At 44.5% G+C, this 22,025-nt stretch overlaps 2 protein-coding genes across 4 annotated transcripts in view; both read right to left on the reverse strand.

Annotated features, from left to right (window-relative positions):
* The window catches only part of BMS1 (BMS1 ribosome biogenesis factor), a 34,297-nt gene extending 33,989 nt beyond the window's left edge, over positions 1–308 (reverse strand). For all 3 annotated transcript variants that reach the window (XM_039340751.1, XM_039340752.1, XM_039340750.1), the window contains exon 1: positions 202–308. The gene's annotated coding sequence lies outside the window, so the exon portion shown is untranslated. The remainder of the gene's footprint in view (positions 1–201) is intronic.
* A 16,297-nt stretch (positions 309–16,605) lies between these two features.
* Positions 16,606–21,020, reverse strand: LOC120306770 (double homeobox protein 4C-like). Its single transcript, XM_039340578.1, has 3 exons — positions 20,556–21,020; positions 18,332–18,501; positions 16,606–18,009 (listed from the first exon to the last, which is right to left on the reverse strand). The coding sequence occupies exons 1-3, from the start codon at positions 20,560–20,562 to the stop codon at positions 17,410–17,412; spliced, it is 777 nt and encodes a 258-aa protein (XP_039196512.1). The 5' UTR covers positions 20,563–21,020; the 3' UTR covers positions 16,606–17,409.
* Between the last annotated feature and the right edge of the window lie 1,005 nt (positions 21,021–22,025).

Consider the following 22,025-nt stretch of genomic DNA (forward strand, 5'->3'; position numbering starts at 1 on the left):
ACCCCGACGGCCACCGTGAGGAGCCCAGGAGCTGTAACGGCTCCCTCCGAGCTTCTCTAAGGGCTCAGCCCGGCGAGGGAGACACCCGCGGGGCCCCTTCCAGGACGGCACCTGCACCACCCTCTCCCCGGCCCGCCAAGCACATCATCCCCACGTCCCAACCCGCATTCAAACAACGCGCCGACACGGGTCGAGCTTTACCCTCGACTCAGTCTTTGGCTGCCCGGCTCCCTTCCGCTCTCCCCACGTGGAGCCCCGACCGGAAATGCCCTCTTTTCGGTCCGTCTCTTTTAAAGCGTCCCACCCGGAAACCGCGGCTCGCGTTCTCTTCGTTCCGCACGAGGGGGAAGATTATCCAAGGGGGGGGGAAACGGACACCGGGTTACCATAGTAACCGGCAGAATTGAGGCTTCTTTCTCGCCGGTTAGCTTGTGCTCTGCTGTCCCCTCCTGGTGGGAGCCGGTATTACAGACAGATCCAGTGCTTGGTTGTTAGTTTTGTTTCGTTTTTTTAACAATCTGGGCAACTTCGACAGGAATTCTGGAAGTTGAAAGTTCACCCTTCTTAAAGTGGTCCAGGTTGGAAAAATACTTGGAAGAGTAATTTGTGCAGAGTCGGGGGCATTTGCTTGAAAGAATGAGTGCAGTTCTCCCCTGCAAAAGGATCCACGGTGTCAAAGAGCATGCAAATTTTGCAGCTCTGCAGGGCTGGGGGTGACCTGCGACCTCTAAAAGTGAGGAAAAAGGAAGAATACAGACTAGGACCCCCCCCTTCCCCCCTTCCCCTTCAACCAGGAGGTGTCTTTTCCATTGTAATTTTTTTGCTCCTGGAACGGAAAATCAATCTGGCCACCTGTGCAATTTCTCTGGGGAGAAATTTTGGAAATGTTCTCTCTTGGTGGTCTCCCATCCAGACACTGCAATCAGCCAAAGAAGACGTTTCTATTTCCACTTGGAAACCAATTTGCAGCTTTGCTTGTGATGTGTGTGGGGGGGGAATGAAACTTTGACTTTGGATTCTGCTGATTAGATAGGTTTCTTACATACTGTATATGTACTGTATATATTAACATATAAAAGTAAAAAGATAAGATAATCTTTATTGTCATTTTTTTACACATCAAAAAATGAAATTTAGTTGCCCGCTCTCAAAGTGAAACACATACATGACACACACCTAGAACAATTAACCAGTGGAACAACCTGCCTCCAGAAACGGTGAATGCTCCAACACTGGAAGTTTTTAAGAAGAGACTGGACAGCCATTTGTGCGAAATGGTATAGGGTTTCCTGCCTGAGCAGGGGGGGTTGGACTAGATGACCTCCAAGGTCCCTTCCAACTCTTTTCTGTTCTCCAAAGCACCAGAAGGCCAGACAAGAAGCAACGGATGGAAACTAATCAAGCAGAGAAGCAACCTAGAACTAAGGAGAAACTTCCTGACAGAACAATTAACCAGTGGAACAACTTGCCTCCAGAAGCTGTGAATGCTCCAACACTGGAAGTCTTTAAGAAGAGATTGGACACCCCATTTGTCCGAAATGGTGTAGGGTTTCCTGCCTGAGCAGGGGATTGGACTAGATGACCTCCAAGGTCCCTTCCAACTTTTTATTATTATTATTATTATTATTATTATTATTATTATTATTATTATTATGGATCATCGCACAGTCAGCCAGATGTTCAGACTGGATTTGACATTTTGTCTACCTATTGAGTCCTTACCCAGGGATATATTATTATTATTATTACTATTAATATTATTATTATTATTACTATTATTATTATTATTATTATTATACTATATACAACATACGGCTGTACATTACTATCTTACTGTACTATACTAAAAAGAATCAGAAGTCATTTTTTTGATTTTTTCCCCTTTTACTGTTCGCTTTTTTCTTTTTTCTCCCTTACTTTCCCATTATTTTCATTTTCCTTTGTATTTTATATTTTGATAAACAAATAAAAAATGAAAATAAAGACCTCTCTATGTGAATACATTGCTTCTCCTCCCTCATTGCTCCCTGCATCTCAACTCGTCTTGCCTTTAGAAAAATTATAAAACACAGCTGTAAATGTCCATTCTGTATAATAATAATAATAATTTTATTGACCTTTTGTGCCTCCCACCTTCCGACAATTCAAGTTGGCTCCTAAAAGGCAAAAAAATTACAATAAAAACAGTAAAAGATATTTGTCTTTTAAGTTGCTGGCCTTTATTATCTTTGGGAGGAATAAAAAGGGCAGTAAATGTATTTCCTTTTCCTAAAAAATATATTTTTGTGAAAGACAAGTAACAAAATAGGACGCATCCATTCCATAAATGGAAAAAAATTCTTTAATGTAAATAAAAAATACTCTGACAAACATTGCAATGATTAAAGAAAACAAAGGATAAAAATAAGAAAGGCCAGTAAACATAATATCCTTAAAAGAGTAATTAAGATCTAAATTTCTAATTAAAGCCATACAGAAAACATCTTTCTTCTTCTCATTTGCAGACTTATAAAGATATTTCAAAAATTAAATACATCAAAAGAATAATATGCTTTCCCGACATAATATCATTCTCTTGGTCAAGATCCACACTTAATCAAGCAATATTCTTCATAATATATTTTTAAAAATTATATTTGAGAAAGACAATGTCTCATTTACAGCTTTTAAATTCCAATAGAAAAAGAAGGATTTGTTAAGAGAAACTCAATATAGCAGTCATACTTAGAAACCTTTCACACAGAGAAAGAGACACAAAGACATTGTTATACAAATTAAATATATAGAGATATATTTGTTTGTTTTGTTTCTTAATCTCAACAGACAGCAGGGACTGGGCCAGGTAAAGGACAAGGATTGAATTAAGACTTCATTAACTGGGCTGGGAAATAAATACAGAGATTTGAAACTTTTTTTTACCTGGAATCAGTTTGCAGCAGATTTTTGCTTATGCTCTAATGATTAAACACAATGAAAGGTTTTGCCCCCAGCCCCATTCTGCAATCTATTATCTACATTTTGCAAATTTGCAGAACCCGGCAGAGTTGAGACAATAGGTTATCAGCAGCCATTGTAAGTTACAGTCTACGTCGATTCATCCACGAGTTTTTAAAGGCTGTAGGATTACTCAAGAGTTTATCTGATTTATAGCCGAGTTTAAAATGAACTTTGAAAAGAAAAAGAAAAAAAAAGCACGGTTGTCTAATGATTGCTGTAAGACGCCACACCACATGTTCCCTTTTCAAAGGAAATGTAACAAAACCATAGAGATTAAAAAGTTTTCTTGTTTTTTTTTAAAAAAACTGCCAGCTATCTTTCTTTGTTCAATGCAGGAATCATTTATCCTTTTATCCAGGTAATCACACTGTTCCCTCTGGGGAAAGACATTTTAGGAAATGTTGTCATAAAGGAATAAGAAATGATAAGCCAAAGAAATTAAGATGGAGGAGGAGGAGGAGGAGGAGGAGGAGGAGAAGAAGAAGAAGAGGAGGAGGAGGAGGAGGAGGAGGGGAGGAGGAGGAGGAGGAGGAGGAGGAGGAGGAGGAGAAGAAGAAGAGAAAGAGGAAGGAGAAGGAGAAGAAGGAGAAGGAGGAGGAGGAGGAGGAGGAGGAGGAAGAGAGGAGGAAGGAGGAGGAGGAGGAGAGGAGGAGGAGGAGGAGGAGGAGGAGGAGGAGGAGGAGGAGAGAGGAGGAGGAGGAGGGAGAAGGAGAAGGAGAAGAGAAGTGAAGAAGGAGAAGGAGAAGGAGAAGGAGAAGGAGGAGAAGAAGAAGAAGAAGAAGAAGAAGAAGAAGAAGAAGAAGAAGAAGAAGAAGAAGAAGAAGAAGAAGAAGAAGAAGAAGAAGAAGAAGAAGAAGAGGAAGATTGCTATGCCATAGTCTCTATATGACCAAACCACTTTAGTGTACTTATTTCTCCTGGCCATTCACTTTTCTGTTCAATCTACATTTGCTAAGCACCCATTCACTCTTAACCCCTCTCTCTTTTAAGTACCCCATTCTCTCAGTCTTCAACTTGCCCTTTCAGCTCTGACCTGACATATGACCTCTCACTTCCTTACACCAATTAGGCAGAAGATTAACCTTCTTACATGCACAATAGGAGGAGAGGCATCTTGGTTTAGGATAGCAGGACAGCAGAAGGCATCTTGTAGCACTTTTCCCAAGTAACCAATGCTACTAAAAGCCGAAGCTTTCATGAGCTCCAAACTTGTCTGCCTTTTCATAAATGGTTTAGTCAGAAAAGATGCCACCCGTCTACTTCTGTTTTTTTTTTTACTCTATACGTGGAATGAGAAACAAATCTTACGAGTTTACCAGGCAGATGGCCCAGGGCACAAAGCTGTTACAGAATCCTTCCAAAACATTACAATTAAAAGATGGGGAAGAAGGGAGCAACATGCACCCTGAGTGGGAGGGGGGGGAAAGAACTTATTTTTCTCCATCGCCATTGGGATCCAGAGGGGGATCTGGACTCCCAGTCCACAGAGCCTCTGTGGACTGGGACAGTGGATCCAACAGAGATGCTGTTTTGTGGTGTGGAGGGATCTGCTTCTTTGGCTTTTTCCCAGAGATTAAAAGGTTTGGAGGAGTCTCCACTGGTCTGCGCTGAGAGGTCCAGATAGACCATGACCTCCTCCTGCTGACCACTTTCTCCATGGTGGATAGGTTTAGGTTTTCTTGCTCTTCTATTCTGAAACCAAACCTGGAAAAGAGGATTGAGAGAAAAACAAGCTTTGCTATTTCAGAGCCAAGACATTATGGGGTTAAAAAAAGCAGCCAAGGGCCACAAGAAGTCAAAGAGAAGATCTGGTGCTCTCTGAGCTGAGCTGGTAGCAAATATTTCATTACCCAACTAGGTAACGTCACCAGTAGGAGTTGGTGGGTAATGAAATGTCTGCAAGGAAAGCAACCAAGCTGAGAGAGACCACAACCTCCACAAAGATTGACTTCACAATACATAACCAAAGGGCCTTCTCACCCGTATATGCAATTAATGCATTCCTTACACTTTTCAACACTTCCTTGAAGTCCCTGTGGGCTGGGGTGACTTGCAAATTTATTTGTGAACACACACCTGGGGGGGGGAGAAGGATCTGTTTTTCTCCCTTGCAGTTCTCCCTACTCAGGACTGAAAACAACATTGTGTTGTACAGGGGTTGCAACCAACAGAAAAAATCTTATCCAGGAACCTAAAATTGAACAGAAGTACATTACAATTAACATTACAATGAAAAGATGGGGAAGAAGAAAGCAAGATGCACACTGTGGGTGGTGGTGGTCTTGTTTTAATCTTTTAACAACTTCCAGAGTGATGCACACACACACACACACACACACACACACACACACACACACCCTGTTGGGGTCCCAGGCCAACTGGCAGAGTCAGGTCTTCAGACCCTTTGGGAAAGATCAGGAAGGTGGGTGCAGATCTCACCTAAGCTGGGCCTCAAAAAATGACAACAAAACTCGCAAATGTTCTTTCTCCACGGGGGATCTTTAGTAAAAGGTGGAAAATCTGTACAATCTGAATAGAAACCAGAATGTTATTGTGCAAACTAACTTGCGGTGTTTGCCCATTGTCAGATGCCTCTGGAGTCAGGACCAAAAGTTCAGTGCTCTGTGGAGATCCTCAGCTGGAACGGAACACGAGCAAGGTCTGGTAGAACAGACATGACCCCCCAGCTGTGGATTTTGAGAAATCTGTTGTTGGTGATATGGGTCACAGGCGATGTTGGTGCTGGACCAGGTGGGGAAAAGTGGGGAACCAATCCAGATCCAGAGGGGGATCTGGACTCCCAGTCCACAGTGCCTCTGTGGACTGGGATAGTGGATCCAACAGAGATGCTGTTTTGTGATGTGGAGAGATCTGCTTCTTTGGCTTTTTCCCAGAGGTTGAAAGGTTGGGAGGTGTCCGAGGGGTCTCCATTGGTCTGTGCTGAGAAGTCCAGATAGACAGAATTAATAGAAAATAAGAATGGTATATTGTATTATCAATTAGTTGATGTAAGATGGTGAGAAATAGAACAAATTTGAATAGATAAGATGTGCATTCTGAATATTAGACTTTGCGATGAATTGTAATAAAGGGAACTTTAGTTACTTAAAACTTGGAAATTAGAAATATTAAATGTTAAGGTTATATATGAATGGGAAACTAAAAATTGGGGGAAACCAATTAGAACCTTGATTGTCTACAAAGATTGAATGTTAACATAACGAGAATACATATACACCAAAAATTATCGATAAATGTAAGAATGTCATTTTTAGAGACAGTAAATATTAAGGGGAAAAGAGAGGAAATACTCCGTGTAGTAGCTTGAGACTTGTACTAAAGATATTTGTATGTCATTGTATTATCAATTAACTCTGCCGCCACGTTGCTTTTTAAATACTTACATGTAAAACTAGAAAATCAATAAAACATTTATATTCTCCATGGTGGATAGGATTAGGTTTTCTTGCTCTTCTATTTTGAAACCAAACCTGGAAAACAGGATTGAGAGAAAAACAAGCTCTGTTATTTCAGAGCCAAGACATTATGGGGTTAAAAAAAGCAGCCAAGGGCCACAAGAAGTCAAAGAGAAGATCTGGTGCTCTCTGAGCTGAGCTGGTAGCAAATATTTCATTACCCAACTAGGTAACGTCACCAGTAGGAGTTGGTGGGTAATGAAATGTCTGCAAGGAAAACAACCAAGCTGAGAGAGACCACAACCTCCACAAAGATTGACTTCACAATACATAACTAAAGGGCCTTCTCACTCGTATGTGCAATTAATGCATTCTGTACACTTTTTAAACACTTCCTTGAAGTCCCTGTGGGCTGGGGTGACTTGCAAATTTATTTGTGAACACACACCTGTTGGGGGGAGGACCTGTTTTTTTTCCTTTGCAGTTGGGATCCTACTCAGGATTGAAAACAACATTGTGTTGTTCAGGGGTTGCAACCAACAGAAAAATCTTATCCAGGAACCTAAAATTGAACAGAAGTACCAAACGTTTGCATTTTTGTAATACCTGTACTTATTAAAGTTGCTTTAAATACAGAACAAGGGAGTTGGAGGGGACCTTGGAGGTCATCTAGTCCAACCTCCTGCTCAAGCAAGAGACCCTCTATCAATTCAGACAAGTGGCCATCTAATCTTTCCTTAAAAACCCGCCAGGGATGGAGCACCCACAACTTCTGGAGGCAAATTGTCCCAGTGCTTAATTATTCTCACCGTCAGGAAATTTCTCCTTGGTTCTAGGTTGCTTCTCTCCTTGATTAGTTTCTGTCTAAATCTTAACGCATTTAGGTTAGCCCTAATTCAAGTTCCTACCCCAGTATGGATGTTGGGTTCAATTAGATTCAACTGAATCTTAGATTAGATATTTATAGCCCACCCCAGTCCTAAGGAGGCTACAACAACACATACATCAAATCTCTCTCTCTCTCTGTTTCTTTTCCTCTCTCTCTCTGTCTGTCTCTCCCTATCTCTCTCCCTGTCTCTTTTCTCTCTCTTTTTTCTCTCTTTTTCTCTCCCTCTCTCTATCTCTCTCTTTCTCTCCCTCTCCTCTCCCTCTTTCTCTCTCCCTCCTTCTGTCTCTCCCTCTTTCTCTTCTTTCTCCCTATTCATTTAAGTAGAACTCAGTTGAATATACATACGATACCATCAGTGTATGAAATTAGGCATTTTATAGAATGCTTAGAAAATCGATAGAATGCCAAAAAAAAAAAAAATGGGATGCCAAAGAATGAAATACTTAACATTTCCTAGCCATTCTATGCAATGCCAAAAGGCACACCAGCAAATATCAAATACTCTACCACACATTACCTAGTTGGGTAATGAAACATCTGCAAGAAAGCAAGAAAGCTCAAAGAGCACCCAGGACCACCTCGTGTTAACCCTGAGCGACAAATATTCTCCTTTAATGAATAAAATACTCCTCCTAAAATGCTATTCTAGTCTTCTTTCTTGCAATAGGGAGGTAAATACTGGTCCTTTTTTCTTTCTTTCTTTTTTTAAGTAAGAAAGTCTACTTTACAGTATGTTGAGTTTCTTCTTCCATTTTCCTACAGGTCTTTCCAATAAAGAGTAACTAACCCTAACTCTTCTCCTGGCCCCTCTTTTCATTCTTTGCCTAAATAGTTCTTATAATGCCTGGGAATGATCTACAGTGCCTTGGGAAGTATGCAGCACATTAAAATAGCCCAGACATTTCATTCTTTGCCTAAAAACATTCCGCATTCTATAGATTTCCTAGACCTTCTATGCATTCACACACTGCCGGTAACGTGTATATATGTATATATATTAAGCACGCCATTCATCTCATCCAGGAGCCAAAAGCTGGAGGCTTTGCCCTGGTTTCACAAATTCCTAAAGCTGTAGCAAACCAGCCAGCTGCAGCAAACCAGCCAGCTGAAAAAGTAATCCTACTGACCTTCAAAGTGTAACTCACACCCCAATTTCTAGAAAGAACGAAGAGTTTTTGCGCTACTGAGCAGAGAGCCTGCTTGCAAAATGGCCAACACCTGGGCTGCTGCTCCTCCCTTCTCTCTTTAAGACCCCTCCCTGGGCCCCACCCAGCAAGATGTGGCTATAAAAGGCGGAGTAGAGAGGCAGGTGTGTGTGAAGGTCTGCTGTTGGTGTGGGGGGAAAGTGAGAGGGAAGGGTGAGTTGCTTTAGTTTGGGCAACTAAAACAGCCTTGGTGCAACCTAAGGCAAAGAAGAGCTGCTTCCCAGTAGTAGAACTGGGAAAGGGCATTATAGTAGTAGAACTGGGAAAGGGCATTATAGTAAACAGTGAGTTGGGTTGTGGTTGGCTTGCCTAGAGGCTGGGAGAGGTTATCTTGGGTCTCTGGAGGTTTGGAACCCACTAACCTGGATGTAATAAAAAGCTGGGGTAACTAGAAGCCTTAAAAACAGCCAAGACCATCGAGTTACTAACAAATTACTAAGGTATACAGCAGGACAAGTTCTCCCTTTGCAGGAAAACCTAGCAGGCAGGTCTCCTAAACACACAGGTGCAAAGAAACTGATTTCCTAAGGGTCTCCAGTCACTCCTTAGTGTGAGGGATGGGATACAAAGGTAGTAACGAAATTACTCCTATTGACGGAAGAGAAGGACGCTGTAGCCCAAGCCCGCTCTACAGAGTAAAAGGAGGGAAAGATTCAAATAATAGTCATAATAGCAATAGTATGGGCAGCATTCCTTAAGGTACCTGGGAAACATGGGAAACTACCTGGCCTCTTGAGCATCAGGGTCAGGACAAACAGAAGTGTAGACAAAAACAGCCCCTTTGGGGACTTCACCCCAGTACACACAATGCAAGAATTTATCCACTGGGGAGTTTCCTCTAGGAAAGCAAAAATTTACCCACTGGGGTGACCCACTTGGAGAACCCTTGTACTATGTTTCCCTTCCCCCCTTCTCCTCCTCCTCCTTAACTAAAAGCTGAAGCACCTTGTGCCTCCCCCCATGGTGCATCCTCAAAGCCAAGTTGCTTGACAACCCACCCAACAAATGCCTAAATTCTCTTGAAGGGCATCAGACTCCCATCCGAGCGAGCAGAGACGTTTTATTTGTAGGTTAAGCCAAAGAATGAACTAACATCCAGTTGGGCAAAGCAAAAGTCAGGCAAGCTGGGACAAACTCCTTTGTAGGAGAATACAAGGAAAGCTTCCCAGGTAGCTATGGAGCTTCAGGGGTGGCAGACCCTCACTTTTTGAAAACAGCCTAAGGCAGCTGGGCTGCGTCCCTCTTTTGCAATCCAGGTCAGACCTGGAAAAACAAACAGCTCCAAGTTCTCCCCTCCTGAGCTCAGACCAAGCTGAGGTTGACACCCCCACTCCCAATTCTCTACTCTTAAAGAGCTAAGGATGCTTTTCCAAGGTCCTACCAAACCCGGTGCTCCACGGAACTCCTTGGCTGGATCAGGACATAAATAACATGGGGTAGTGGAGATCTGATCTGATTTCCCCCAATTGTGGATCTTGAGAAATAGGCAGCTGTGCTGTTGATACGGGTCATAGGAGTGGATTTGTAGAAGACTCCGTGGGAGACGGGTCGGTTGGCTTGGTTGGGAAAAAGTGGGATCCTGATGGTATATTGGAGTCCCAGTCCACACAACTCTGCAGGACTGGGACAGTGGATCCAATGGAGAGGCTGTTTTGTGATGCGGAGGGATCCAGAATGTAAGAAACCCCATTTGGACAATTAAATAAGGCACAAAACTGTGTCCCCCCCCATATATCCTACCTCCCATGAAGGTGATGCTGTTGGGTAGGTTGATACAGGTCATAAGATATGGGCCCGTATGGGAGTCTGGAGGACAGGAGTTGTTGAGCTGGTTGGGGAAGGGTGGGAACATTCTAGACCTTGAACATATATTGACGTCCCAGTCCACACAACTCTGCAGGATTGGGACAGTGGATCCGACGGAGAGGCTGTTTTGTGATGTGGAGGGATCCACTTATTGGCTGTCTCCCAGAGACTGAAATCCTTTTGGGTCCTTAGGAGTCTCCAATTTCCCCCCCCAGGGGCATTGAATCACCCCAGAAGAGGCTCTGCTGAGAGGGAGGAGAACTCCACCCTTCTGCTGCCCTATCACCAGCTCCAGAAAATAGCTTAGCCAGTGCGTTGAATTTTGCAGTACATTCCTTGAATAAACTCACTTGGGGTTAGGTAGCTCGCTAAACCATGTTTATTTGAAGTATGGTTTCTTTTTCTCATCACATCAAAGGAAAACTTCCCAACTTTAAGTTTTAGCAGAATGTGGAACCAAATCAGTGAATCCTTTGTTTCTGTTAAGCCCAACTTAGGAAGCATCCAGCCATAAAACCAATATGTAAGAAACCCCATTTGGACAATTAAATAAGGCACAAAACTGTGTCCCCCCCCCATATATCCTACCTCCCATGAAGGTGATGCTGTTGGGTAGGTTGATATAGGTCATAAGATATGGGCCTGTATGGGAGTCTGGAGGACAGGAGTTGTTGAGCTGGTTGGGGAAGGGTGGGAACCATTCTAGACTTTGAATGTATATTGAAGTCCCAGTCCACACAACTCTGCAGGATTGGGACAGTGGATGCAACAGAGAAGTTGTTTGGGGATGTGGAGGGATCCACTTATTGGCTGTCTCCTGTCTCTTGAACGTATATTGAAGTCCCAGTCCACAGAACTCTGCAGGATTGGGACAGTGGATCCAACAGAGAAGTTGTTTGGGGATGTGGAGGGATCCACTTATTGGCTGTCTCCTGTCTCTTGAACGTATATTGAAGTCCCAGTCCACAGAACTCTGCAGGACTGGGACAGTGGATCCAACAGAGAAGTTGTTTGGGGATGTGGAGGGATCCACTTATTGGCTGTCTCCCAGAGATTGAAATCCTTTTGGGTCCTTAGGAGTCTCCATTTATCCCCCAGGGGCATTGATTCACCCTAGAAGAGGCTCTGCTGAGAGGGAGAAGTCCACCTTTCTGCAGAAGATGGGGCCGTTGGGGAAAGGTGGGAATCAGTCCAGATCCTGATGGTGTGTTGGAGATCCAGAGCTTCAAAGAGCTCTGCAGGACTGGAACGATGGATCCAACCAAGAGGCTGTTTTGTGATGTGGGAGGATCCCCTTCTTGGCTCCATTCCAAAGGCTGAAATATTTGGGGTATCTAAGGAGTCTCCGATTTCTCTTTGGTAGGACTCTAGTTAAAGTCTCTCTTGATTGGGGTTCAAGTCTCTCTTGATTGGGGTTCAAGTCTCTCTTGATTGGGGTTCAAGTCTCTCTTGATTGGGGCATCTGTTGAACAGAAGCTGAAGGTTCAAACTCTGGCCTCAGTTATTTATTGAAGGACTCTTTGGTTCCTTAACTGTAATTACCTGGCTGGCTGAGGAAGATGGGATCTGTAGTTAATGCTACCCTAACATTGACTCCAGAAAGTAGACCCTACTGGAAGCCAGTGCCTTGAATTGTAGCACATCCCTGTGAATATACTGACTGGGGTTAGGTAGCTGGCTAAATCATGTTTCTTTTAACCATGGTTTCTTTACCAACCCCAATTTTCTCACAGCACCAAAGGGAATTAAAGCTTAGCGGGATGGGTGAACCAAGTCAGTGAATCCTCCGCCTCTTAGCGCCAAGTTCAGGATGCAACCGGCTCTAAAACCAGAAACAAACGCTATAAAATATGGGCAATCATGGTTTGAGAACAAAGTTTATTGCAAGTCTCCCCTACTGAGAAGCAATTTCAGAGATACATTCATTTCTGGACTGGGACGGTGGATCCAGCCCGGAGGCTGTTTTGTGATGGGGAAGGATCCATTTCTTGGCATCCTTCCAAAGGTTGAAATGTTCGTGGGTGTCCTAGGAATCTCCGAGTTCTTTCTGGAGACATTGAAGCGTCAACCCCAAGCAGGTCCCACTGAGAAGGGTGAGAGGGGTCCCACTCTGCCCGTTGTTTGTCCACTCTCTCAGTGACTGACAGGTTTAGGTTTCCTGACTCTTCGATTTTGGAACCAGGCGTGGAAAAAGAAAAGTTGGGAGAAAGACAGCTCTTATCCTTCTCCTTTGCTCCCTTTTCCTTCCTGTCCCCCACCACCCCTTGCCCCAGTTGGTGGGATGAGAGGTGGGATCCATTCTTACGTGGATTCGGGTCTTGGGGATGCCAATATGGCCGCCAGGCTCTCGTGGTCCTTGTACCAGTGAGGCTGGCCATTTGATCCTTGGTGTAACTGGTGGGCTTCCTCTACTCACCTCTTTCTCCTAAGGGGAGAAACAAGAGTGTAACTAGGCCTTCAACCTGGCCTCGGAAGGAGAAGGGCAGGATCCACGCCTCTAGGCCACGTTCCCACAGCATCATCTGCTGGTTTTGGAATCGGCCTGTTTTCTGAACCTACCCCCCAGGGTGGACTTCTCATAACCTGCAGAAAAATACCACTATGCTTTGTAATGCATGCCAGTTGCAGGTTTTTATTTTTTAAAAAATATATTTTCTTGATTTTTTTTTTACATAAACACCTTGATGTTTGGTAAACAGCGTGTTGTCTGGGCTTCTATTTACAAAGTAATCACTAACCATCAGTTTCTGGGCTTGGTTCTACCCAGATCTCCTCGCCTTCTCGTCCCCAGCCACCCCTTGGTGGGATGCGCAGGGCGACCCAATCCGTCCTTACGTGGATTTGGTCCATTTGGATACCCAAGTGCACCTGGGCCTCGTAGCCAGGTTAGGGAGGTGCCTGGAAAGCCTCAGTCACTTGCTCCTTGGTGTAAATGGTGCATTTTCTCCACTTAGCCCCTGGTAGCTCCAACTCTGGACCATTTTCCTGAAGGGAGTGAAAAAAAAAGAGGGCAATGTGAAGCGCAATTTGGCTCTGGAAGGAGACGGGCAGGATTCACGCCTCTCAGCCTCCTTCACACACACACACACACACACACAGAGAGAGAGAGAGAGAGAGAGAGAGAGAGAGAGAGAGAGAGAGAGAGAGAGTCTTGGGGATGCCAATATGGCTGCCATTTTCCTGAAGGGAGTGAAAAAAAAAAGAGGGCAATGTGAAGCGCAATTTGGCTCTGGAAGGAGAGAGAGAGAGAGAGAGAGAGAGAGAGAGAGAGAGAGAGAGAAAGAGAGAGAGGGGGCACCATTTACTCGGTTTGGGAACCAGCCCCTTTCCTGAACCCCCATAAGACTGACTTCTCATAACCTGTATGAGACACCCTACATCTGCTTTGCCCCGTTTAGGACAACAGTAAGACAAATTGGGGAGAAATTGGGTGGCCTCAAAGGTGATTTCTTACCTGAGTTGCTGGGATTCATTTTGGGTCACAAAGCAAAATCTCCTTGAAGGAGCAACAGCCATGCATTTGATCCCCAAAAGGTCAAATGCGGGCCCCTAATATTTTGGCTTGGGGCTTTTATACTCTGTGTCCCCTGGGTTCAATCTTTGGCCCTCCCCACCCCCTGGGTTTCTTTATCTGCCAATCAGGACAGAGGGGGTGGGGTCAGGATACTTTCCTTTTAAAATGACCCTTGCTATTGCCCCCACCCCCTATGCAGTTAATGGGAGCTAATTTGTTGGGACTGCAATGGGTGGGATTGTAACACAAATCCTGCCTCCATTTTCATGCTTCCCCCCACCCAGTTGCTGGCATTCATTTTGGGTCAGGAAGCAAATGGCTTTTAGGAGAAACCCCACAGTGTTTCCTGGATGGATAGGATGGCTAAGAGGTCGAAAGTGGCTAGCAATATTTTGGGATGGCTCTTTTATACTGTTCGTCCCCCAGTTCAGTCTCTGATCCAGCCCTCCTGGGGCTTTCAACAATTTTAAGCACTAAAAAATCTCCCCATTTAAGGTTCTGAGTTTCTCAGGATGGGAGGCACCCCCATGGCCAGAGGCTTAGGCTTTAAGGCTGACCTCAGTTATTTCCTGGAGGCCCCTTTTGGTCTTCAGCCCGCTGGAGGGGATGGGAGATGGGACTTGTAGTGCGCACTGGCCTTTCCTGAGCTCCAGAAAGCAAGAAGTGTAAACAGCATGCTGATTGTTAGCTTGCTAAACCAGGTTTCTTTTGACCATGGCTTCTTTTGCCAGCCCCAATTTTCTCCTGGCACCAAAGGGAAACTGACCAACATTACTCTGCCTTGGCTTCTCAAGGGTGGGAGAAGTTGAGGCATGAAGCCTTCAGAGATGGCCAGCTGGGTTTCTGAGTTCAACAATTTTAAGGACTGAAAATTTTCCCATTTATATTTTTGGCTGAATGTGTCTATTGATGGGGGAGGCACTCCTAGGGCAGAAGTTTACGATTTAAGACCGACCTCGGTTATTTATTGAAGGGGCACCAGTCTTGCCCCTTGCCTGGGCTGTTGGCGAGATGCGCAGTGTGCAGTGCAAATGTGGATTTGGGCCTCTGGGATGCCTAACTGGCATGCCAAACGCCTGGTAGCTGGGGTAAGGATGTGCTTGGAAAGCCACTTTGCTCTTTGGTGTAAATGGTGTGCTTTCCTCTGCTCCCACTTTGGGCCATTTTCCTGAAGGGAAGGAAAAAACACAAGAGTGCAAGAGAAGCACAAATTGGAATTGGAAAGAGACGGGCAGGATTCACGTATTTAGACTGCATTCACACAAGTTCCTCATTTTTGGAAACACCATGAATTGCATCTCCAAGAGGTCAAATGCGGCCCCTAATATTTTGGGAGGGGGCTTTTATATTCTTTGTCCCTGGGTTCAATCTTTGACACTCCCAATGACTCCCTGGGTTTATCTGCCAATCGGGACAGAGGGGGAGGTTAGGATACTTTCCAATTAAAATAACCTTTGCTATTGTTCCCCTGTACTTATTTACACAATGGAGAGGAGGAGGAGGAGCAGGAGGAGGGGGGGAAAGAGAGAGAAAGAAAGAGAGAGAAAGAGAGAAAGAGAGAGAGAAAGAGAGAGAGAGAAAGAGAGAAAGAGAGAGAGAAAGAGAGAGAGAGAAAGAGAGAAAGAGAGAGAGAGAGAGAGAGAGAGAAAGAGAGAGAGAGAGAGAAGAGAAGAGAGAGAGAGAGAAAGAGAGAGAGAGAGAGAGAGAGAGAGAGAGAGAGAGAGAGAGAATGATCCCCCAAAGTGGTTTGGGACCTTCAGAGCACCCATTGGACCTTCAATTATCTCAACTTGCTTGGAAAGGTCCATCTGGCTTCTCCTGGATGGGAGAAGTTGGGGCATGAAGCCTTCAGAGAAGAAATTTCGAGTTCAGCCATTTTAAGAATGGAAATTCTCCCCACTTAGGCTTCTGGATTTGAGTGTCTCTTCATGAGAGGCTAGATGTTGAAGATTCAAAGACATTTTTTTGAAGGTCCCATTGATTCCTACAAATGTAGCTGTAATGGCCCTGCTGGCTGGGGAAGATGGGATTTGCAGTTAAGGCTGCCCTATTATCAGTTCCAGGAAATAGGTAAGCCTTGAATTTTGCAGTACATTCCTTGAATATGCTCACGTGGGGTTAGGTAGCTCGCTAAACCATGTTTATTTGAAGTATGGTTTCCTTTAACAGCCCCCATTTTCTCATCACATCAAAGGAAAGCTGCCCAACATTAAGTTTTAGCAGAATGGTGGAACCAAATCAGTGAATCCTTTGTCTGTTAAGGCCAATTTAGGAGGCATCCAGCCTTAAAAGCAGAACGTAAGGAACCCCATTTGGAGAATTAAATAAAGCACAAAACTGTCTCTCTACCCCCCCCCCCATATCCTATCTCCCATGAGAGGCTCAGAAACATCCAGAAACATCTTTTTTTTAATTTAAAAAATATTTTTATTGAATAACAAAAATTAAAAACATTGAACATGGTAAATCAGATTTGACATACATCACAGTTCATATTCACAATGAACTACTAATATAAGAAAAAAAACCCTTTACAATAACAACACTCTAATCTCAGTCTTAACTTACCTCATTACAATGACTTCCATATTTTTTTTCCCCCACCATCTACAAAATTTATCCCAAATTTGGTAAAAATCCGTTTCATGCTGATTTTTGAGTCTCTTAGTTAACCTATCTAATTCTGCGCAATGCATAATTTTATGCATAATTAAGATTTCCTCACTAGGTATAGCCATAGCTTTCCAATTTTGAGTGAATACAATTTTTGCCGCTGTAACCACATGAGTGAATAAATATATATCTTCTTTACTAACATTATTTTCAAGAATTCCGAACAACAATGTCTCAGGCTTATACTGGATGTTTTGCATACTCATTTCTGTTACCCATTATCCAGAAACATCTTGAAAACCTTCCTGAAGAGCAATATCAGGGTTAGTCAAATATCAGCAAATGGGGGAATTGTCTCTTTGACCAAGCTGTCCCCAATTTCTCTCTCTCTTAAGCCTGATTTTTACGACACTCCCTGCAAAATAACCCACTTAGTTTTCTGGCTCTGGTTGGTGATGCTGGCTAAGAATTTATTTTTTATTTTTTGGCTTTGCAAAAAGCAAAGGGAAGGAAAAAATAGAACTGTGGAAGTTTTCCTCCCGTTTTCACGGTATTTGTTCTTTTCCCCCTTAGTTGGTCTGGCTTTGCAAGAGAAGAAAGTCTGTAAACGCAGGGTGACCTTCTCTCTTAATCCACCCACCGCACATGGCATTTGCTTGTGAGTAAACATGACTTAACACCCCATAATCCTCTTCCCTGACAAGTTTTCTTTTTTCTTTTTTTTTTTAAAGTGAAATCAGTTTTCAACTTGGCCTCGTTCTAGGAATAAGAAAACACGGGCAACCACAGCTGGAGAACAAAGTTTTATTGCAAATTGTCCCTTATTTGAGAAGCAGCTTCAGATACACATTCCTTTAAGTTCTTTTTAAAACAGGTATCCCCTTAACCCGAAGTGCTCTGATGAATAAATAAGCAGTAAAATGGGAAAGGAGAAATTCAGAGACCGACACCCCCCCCCCGCGGGACCGGTTACCTCCAGTTTTCCCAGTTTGCCTCTTCATTCCCATAAAAGCCAGGCTGGGGTACCTGCTCATTGGTAGCTGGTGCCGGAATCAGACCCAAAGGTTCCTGCGGGTCCAAGGCTCCGTGGAGACTCAAGGCTGACTCCGGAGATGAGCAGGATGGGGTGGGATAGAAATGACCCCCCAGCTGTGGAGCCTGCTGTTGGTGGTAGGGCTGATAGGAATAAGTGTCATGGGGCGTTTGTAGAAAGTGATGCTGTGGGGTAGGTGGGGGGATGGTGGGGAAGTGTCCAGATCCAGAGGGAGCACCGGAGTCCCAGTTGGCAGAGCTGGGCAGGACTGGGAGAAGAGTGGATTCAACAGAGTCCTGCAATGTGGAAGCAGCTAGCTCTTGGCTCCCTCCCAGCTGTGGAAAGGTTTGGGGGTGGCCTGGGAGGGTCCAGTTTCTCTCCAGTGGCCTCAAGTCACCCCAAACGGGTCCAGAGGAGAGATTTGAATAGTCCAGATTGCCAGTTGCTGGTCTTGGCACGGAAGAGTCCTCCGGCCTTTCGTTTTCCCGGGGGTTGAATGTTTTCGGTTGCCTGGCTCTCCGATTCTGGAACCAGACCTGGAAAAAAAGAGAGAGAGAGAGAGAGAGAGAGAGAGAAGGGGGGGAGGGAGAGAGGGAGAGAGAGAGAGAGAGAGAGAGAGGATTGAATGACAATTTACAGCCTGTCAACCCCGAGCGGGAAACCTGCGGGCCGGCCGAGAGCGCAAATTGCGCACGGGAGCTTGGCACCACAGCCGCGCGCGGAGTTGAAGCCACGGCGCAGGCAAAGGTGGCTCGCTGGTGGAAACGCGCCTGCAACGGAGGGAAGGGGGTCTTGGTTGTTTGAACACCCTCCCTTCTCCGGCCACCCCTTGCCCCGGTCCACGGGACCCCTTCTTACGTGGATCCGCGCCTCCGGGATGCCGATCTGGCGTGCCAAGCGCTCGCGGGCCTCGTAGCCGGGATACGGATGCGCTTCGAAAGCCTCGGTCAGACGGGCCACTTGCTCCTTCGTGTAAATGGTCCGCTTCCTCCGCTCGCCCCTCGCGACTCCCGCCTTGGACCATTTTCCTAAAAAGAGAGGGGGGAAAAAACAAAAAAAAAACAAATATGAACACAAGGTGAAGCTCCATTTGGCTCTGGAAAGAGGCGGGCAGGCTTCGCGCCTCTGTTCCGCGTTCACACGCCCAGGGGGGGGTTGCTGGGTGAACGCGGTCTAGATTCTAGAATGATGCTCGGTTTGAGAATTTTGTTGAAGCCCCCCCCCCCCCAGTAGGGCTGACTTTTTAAAACCTGCAAAAAAAAAAAAAAGAGAAGAAGCCAAAAACCCACCACTACCAGCTAACACGCTTCCCAATCCGTGCCAATTGGAGGCTTTAACCGAGCCGGTTAGTCGTGCTGTATTGACTTATGGGGGGGGGGGGAAGAGAGACAAGCAGGCCTGATCCGGAGGGTCAACAGCTGCATTCACACGACGCCGCTTTTCCACGAAAAACCTCCCCAACGGAGTCGCCTTGATTTGCGCCTTGGAGGCCGTGCAATTCGTTTTGGACTCGGAGGTCCCGTCTGAATTGGCTTAGCAGCCTTCTCGGGGGGGGGCGAGGCGAAGCGAGTCGCCCCCAGACCCAGAGGATCCCCTTTCTCATGTTTTCTCCCCCCCCCCACTTCAACCGCCCTCCAAACGCGACGCGGGACGAATTCGGTGCTTTTCTCCATCTACCCGAGGGGGAAAAAAATCTCTCGAAGCCGCTCAAAGAACCGGCAAGGTTCGCGCATCTAGACCGCGTTCAGACGCCCAGGTGGTGCTGTGTGAACGCGGTCTAGATAGAAGATGCTCGGTTTTGGAATCGGCCCGTTTTGGGACGTCTCGCAACCTTATCACCGGCAACCCGCTTTCCAATCCCTGCCAGTTGGAGATTTTTAAACCGTCCCGCTGAGCCTTTTCTGCCCTAACAAAGTAGGCTTGGATTAAACCTAGGTTTCTTCGCCTCCCCAGCGGTCTGCAAGGAGGATAAATCCTTCCATTCCACACCATCCAGTCAGAGCTGAAGAAGCTTCTGGGATGTGAAGCGAAAAGTCTTCAAAGAAAAAAAAAAGGAAGAAAGTCCAGCTGCCTCCTGTAAAAAGGATTTTTGGTAGAGAAAAGAAAAAAAGGGGAGAAATAGAACAGCCCAAAGGTGATTTTTTTTTTTTTTTACCTGAGTTGCTGGGATTCATTTTCTAATGAGTAGAAAGAAAAGTCACCGGTTTGATCTCTCAGAGGTCAGATAAGGCTGCTAATATTTGGGGGGGGGGGTGAGGCTTTTATACTCTTTGTCCCCTGGGTTCAATCTTTGACCCTTGCCACTCCTGGGATTCTTTATCCACCAATCAAGGGGGTGGGCGGAGGTCAGGATACTTCCCTTTTAAAATGGCCCTTGCTATTGGCCCCTGTACTTATTTACACAATGGAAAGGAGGAGGAGGAGGAGGAGAAGGAGGAGAAGGAATGGATCCCAAAGTGGTTTGGGACCTTCAGAGCATCCATTGGACCTTCAATTATCTCTGCTCTTAATTTGCTTGGAAAGGTCCACTCTTGGATGGGAGTCGTTGGGACCTGAAGCCTTCCGAGATGGAATTGTGAGTTTAGCAATTTTAAGAATGGAAGGTTTCCCCCGTTTAGGCTTCTGGATTTGAGTTTCTCTTCCTGGGAGGCTAGATGTTGAAGATTCAAAGACATTTTTGGAAGATCCCATTGGTTCCTTAGTTGTAGTGGCTGTGCTGGCTGGGGAAGATGGGATCTGCAGTTAAGGCTGCCCTATCACCAGCTCCAGGAAATAGCTAAGCCAGTGCCTTGAATTTTGCAGTACATTCCTTGAATATGCTCACTTGGGGTTAGGCAGCTCGCTAAACCATGTTTGTTTGAAGTATGGTTTCCTTTAACAGCCCCCGTTTTCTCAACCCATCAAAAGAAAACTGCCCAGCATTAAGTTTTAGCAGAATGGTGGAACCAAATCAGGGAATCCTTTGTCTCTGTCAAGTCCAATTTAGGAGGCATCCAGCCTTAAAAGCAGAACGTAAGGAACCCCATTTGGACAATTAAACGAGGCACAAAAGATGACCCCCCCAAAAATATATATATCTTACCTCCCATGATGGGCTCAGAAACATCCAGGTCTTGAAAACCTTCCTGAAGACCAAAGATAGTCCAACATCTAATTCAACCTAGAGAGATTCAACCTAGACATAAGGAGAAATCAACCAGTGGAACAGCTGGCCTCCAGAAGCTGTGGGTGCTTCATCCCTGGAGGCATTCAAGAAAAGACTGGACAGCCACTTGTCAGAAATGGTATAAGGGTCCCCTGCTTCAGCAGGGGGTTGGACTAGATGACCTCCAAGGTCCCTTTCAACTCTCCTGGTCTGTTATCTCTGAAAGTAGGCATTGCCTCTTCTGCCCAAGACCCTGACCCCAATTTCTCTCTGCCTTAAGCCTGGCTTTATGACACCCCCTTCAAAAAAAAAAGAAAAGAAAAGTATTATTACCAAAATTTTAGAGTGTGCAGAAATGGATAGACTAACATTAGAAACGAAAGCAAAAGATGACTCAATTTATTTTAGAACTTGGGGAAAAATTTTTATCAATGGTTAGAGACACGTTAGAACTTGAAGGATTCAATATTTTAGAATAGATGACTGATTTTTTAATGGAGTTCTAACTAACATTTCGATGATACGATTACTTTTCCTGATTTACTAATTTTCATTTATTACTTTTGATTGTTAGGAATTTTTTTTGAGATTTTATTAGTAGTGTTTACTTAATAGATCAATGTATTTGTTTACTAATTGTTTTTTATATGTTACAGTTTAAGCTTTGTTAAAAATGGTTGAATATGATACTTACTCATTATTATGATCCGGACGGTTGCTTGTTTGTTGAAATATGTGATTGTACCTATCCTTATTTTACCCTAATTCTTTATTTCTTTCCCCTCCCCCTTTCCTTTTACCCCTCCCTTTACCATACCTGTATTGTTCCTATTTTTCCTCACCTATAGAAATTTAATAAAATTTTGTTAAAAAAAAAAGAAAAGAAACAAAATCCAGCTTAGTTTTGTGATTCTCATCGGCATTTCCTTCTTTCAGAATTTTTTATTTATTTGTTTTTGCTCTGTGCTATATAAAATGGACGTGGGCCTCTTTGCCGCCTGTTTTTCAGAGAGCTGGGATGCTGTGGCCTTGAAATTGGTAAACTCTTAAAGAGGCCCAGGATTGCAATCAATCTGAAATACATGCCATTAGTTTGTGAGTAAACATGACTAACACCGCATAACTGCCTTTCCTGGCAAGATCTTTTTTTTTGTTTTGTTTTTTTTAAAGTGAAATCATAGTTTATCTAAGCACGACCTTGCCTTCTCAGAGGAAAGTTCACTTGCTAAAGCTCAGCTTTTGCAAATAAACTGAAGAGAGGGTAGTTTAAGCCTTTAATTGGATACTCTCCATTCACACCAAAGCTTCTGGCACAGCATTTTGAGCGTCCTTTCTTCATGGGACACAAAGCTTGCAAGTTGAGTAGTCTGTCAAAGATTTGGCCCAAACTAACACAACAATGCACAG

This window comes from Crotalus tigris, unplaced genomic scaffold (assembly GCF_016545835.1).
Source record: "Crotalus tigris isolate CLP2741 ecotype Arizona unplaced genomic scaffold, ASM1654583v1 scf7180000017753.6788120, whole genome shotgun sequence".
Classification (NCBI taxonomy): domain Eukaryota; kingdom Metazoa; phylum Chordata; class Lepidosauria; order Squamata; family Viperidae; genus Crotalus; species Crotalus tigris.

Coding starts and splice junctions, on each gene's coding strand:
- LOC120306770 (XM_039340578.1), bottom strand. Junction 18,010..18,331: donor TCCCGGAGGCGCGGATCCAC/GTAAGAAGGGGT, acceptor CTTTTTTTCCAG/GTCTGGTTCCAGAATCGGAG.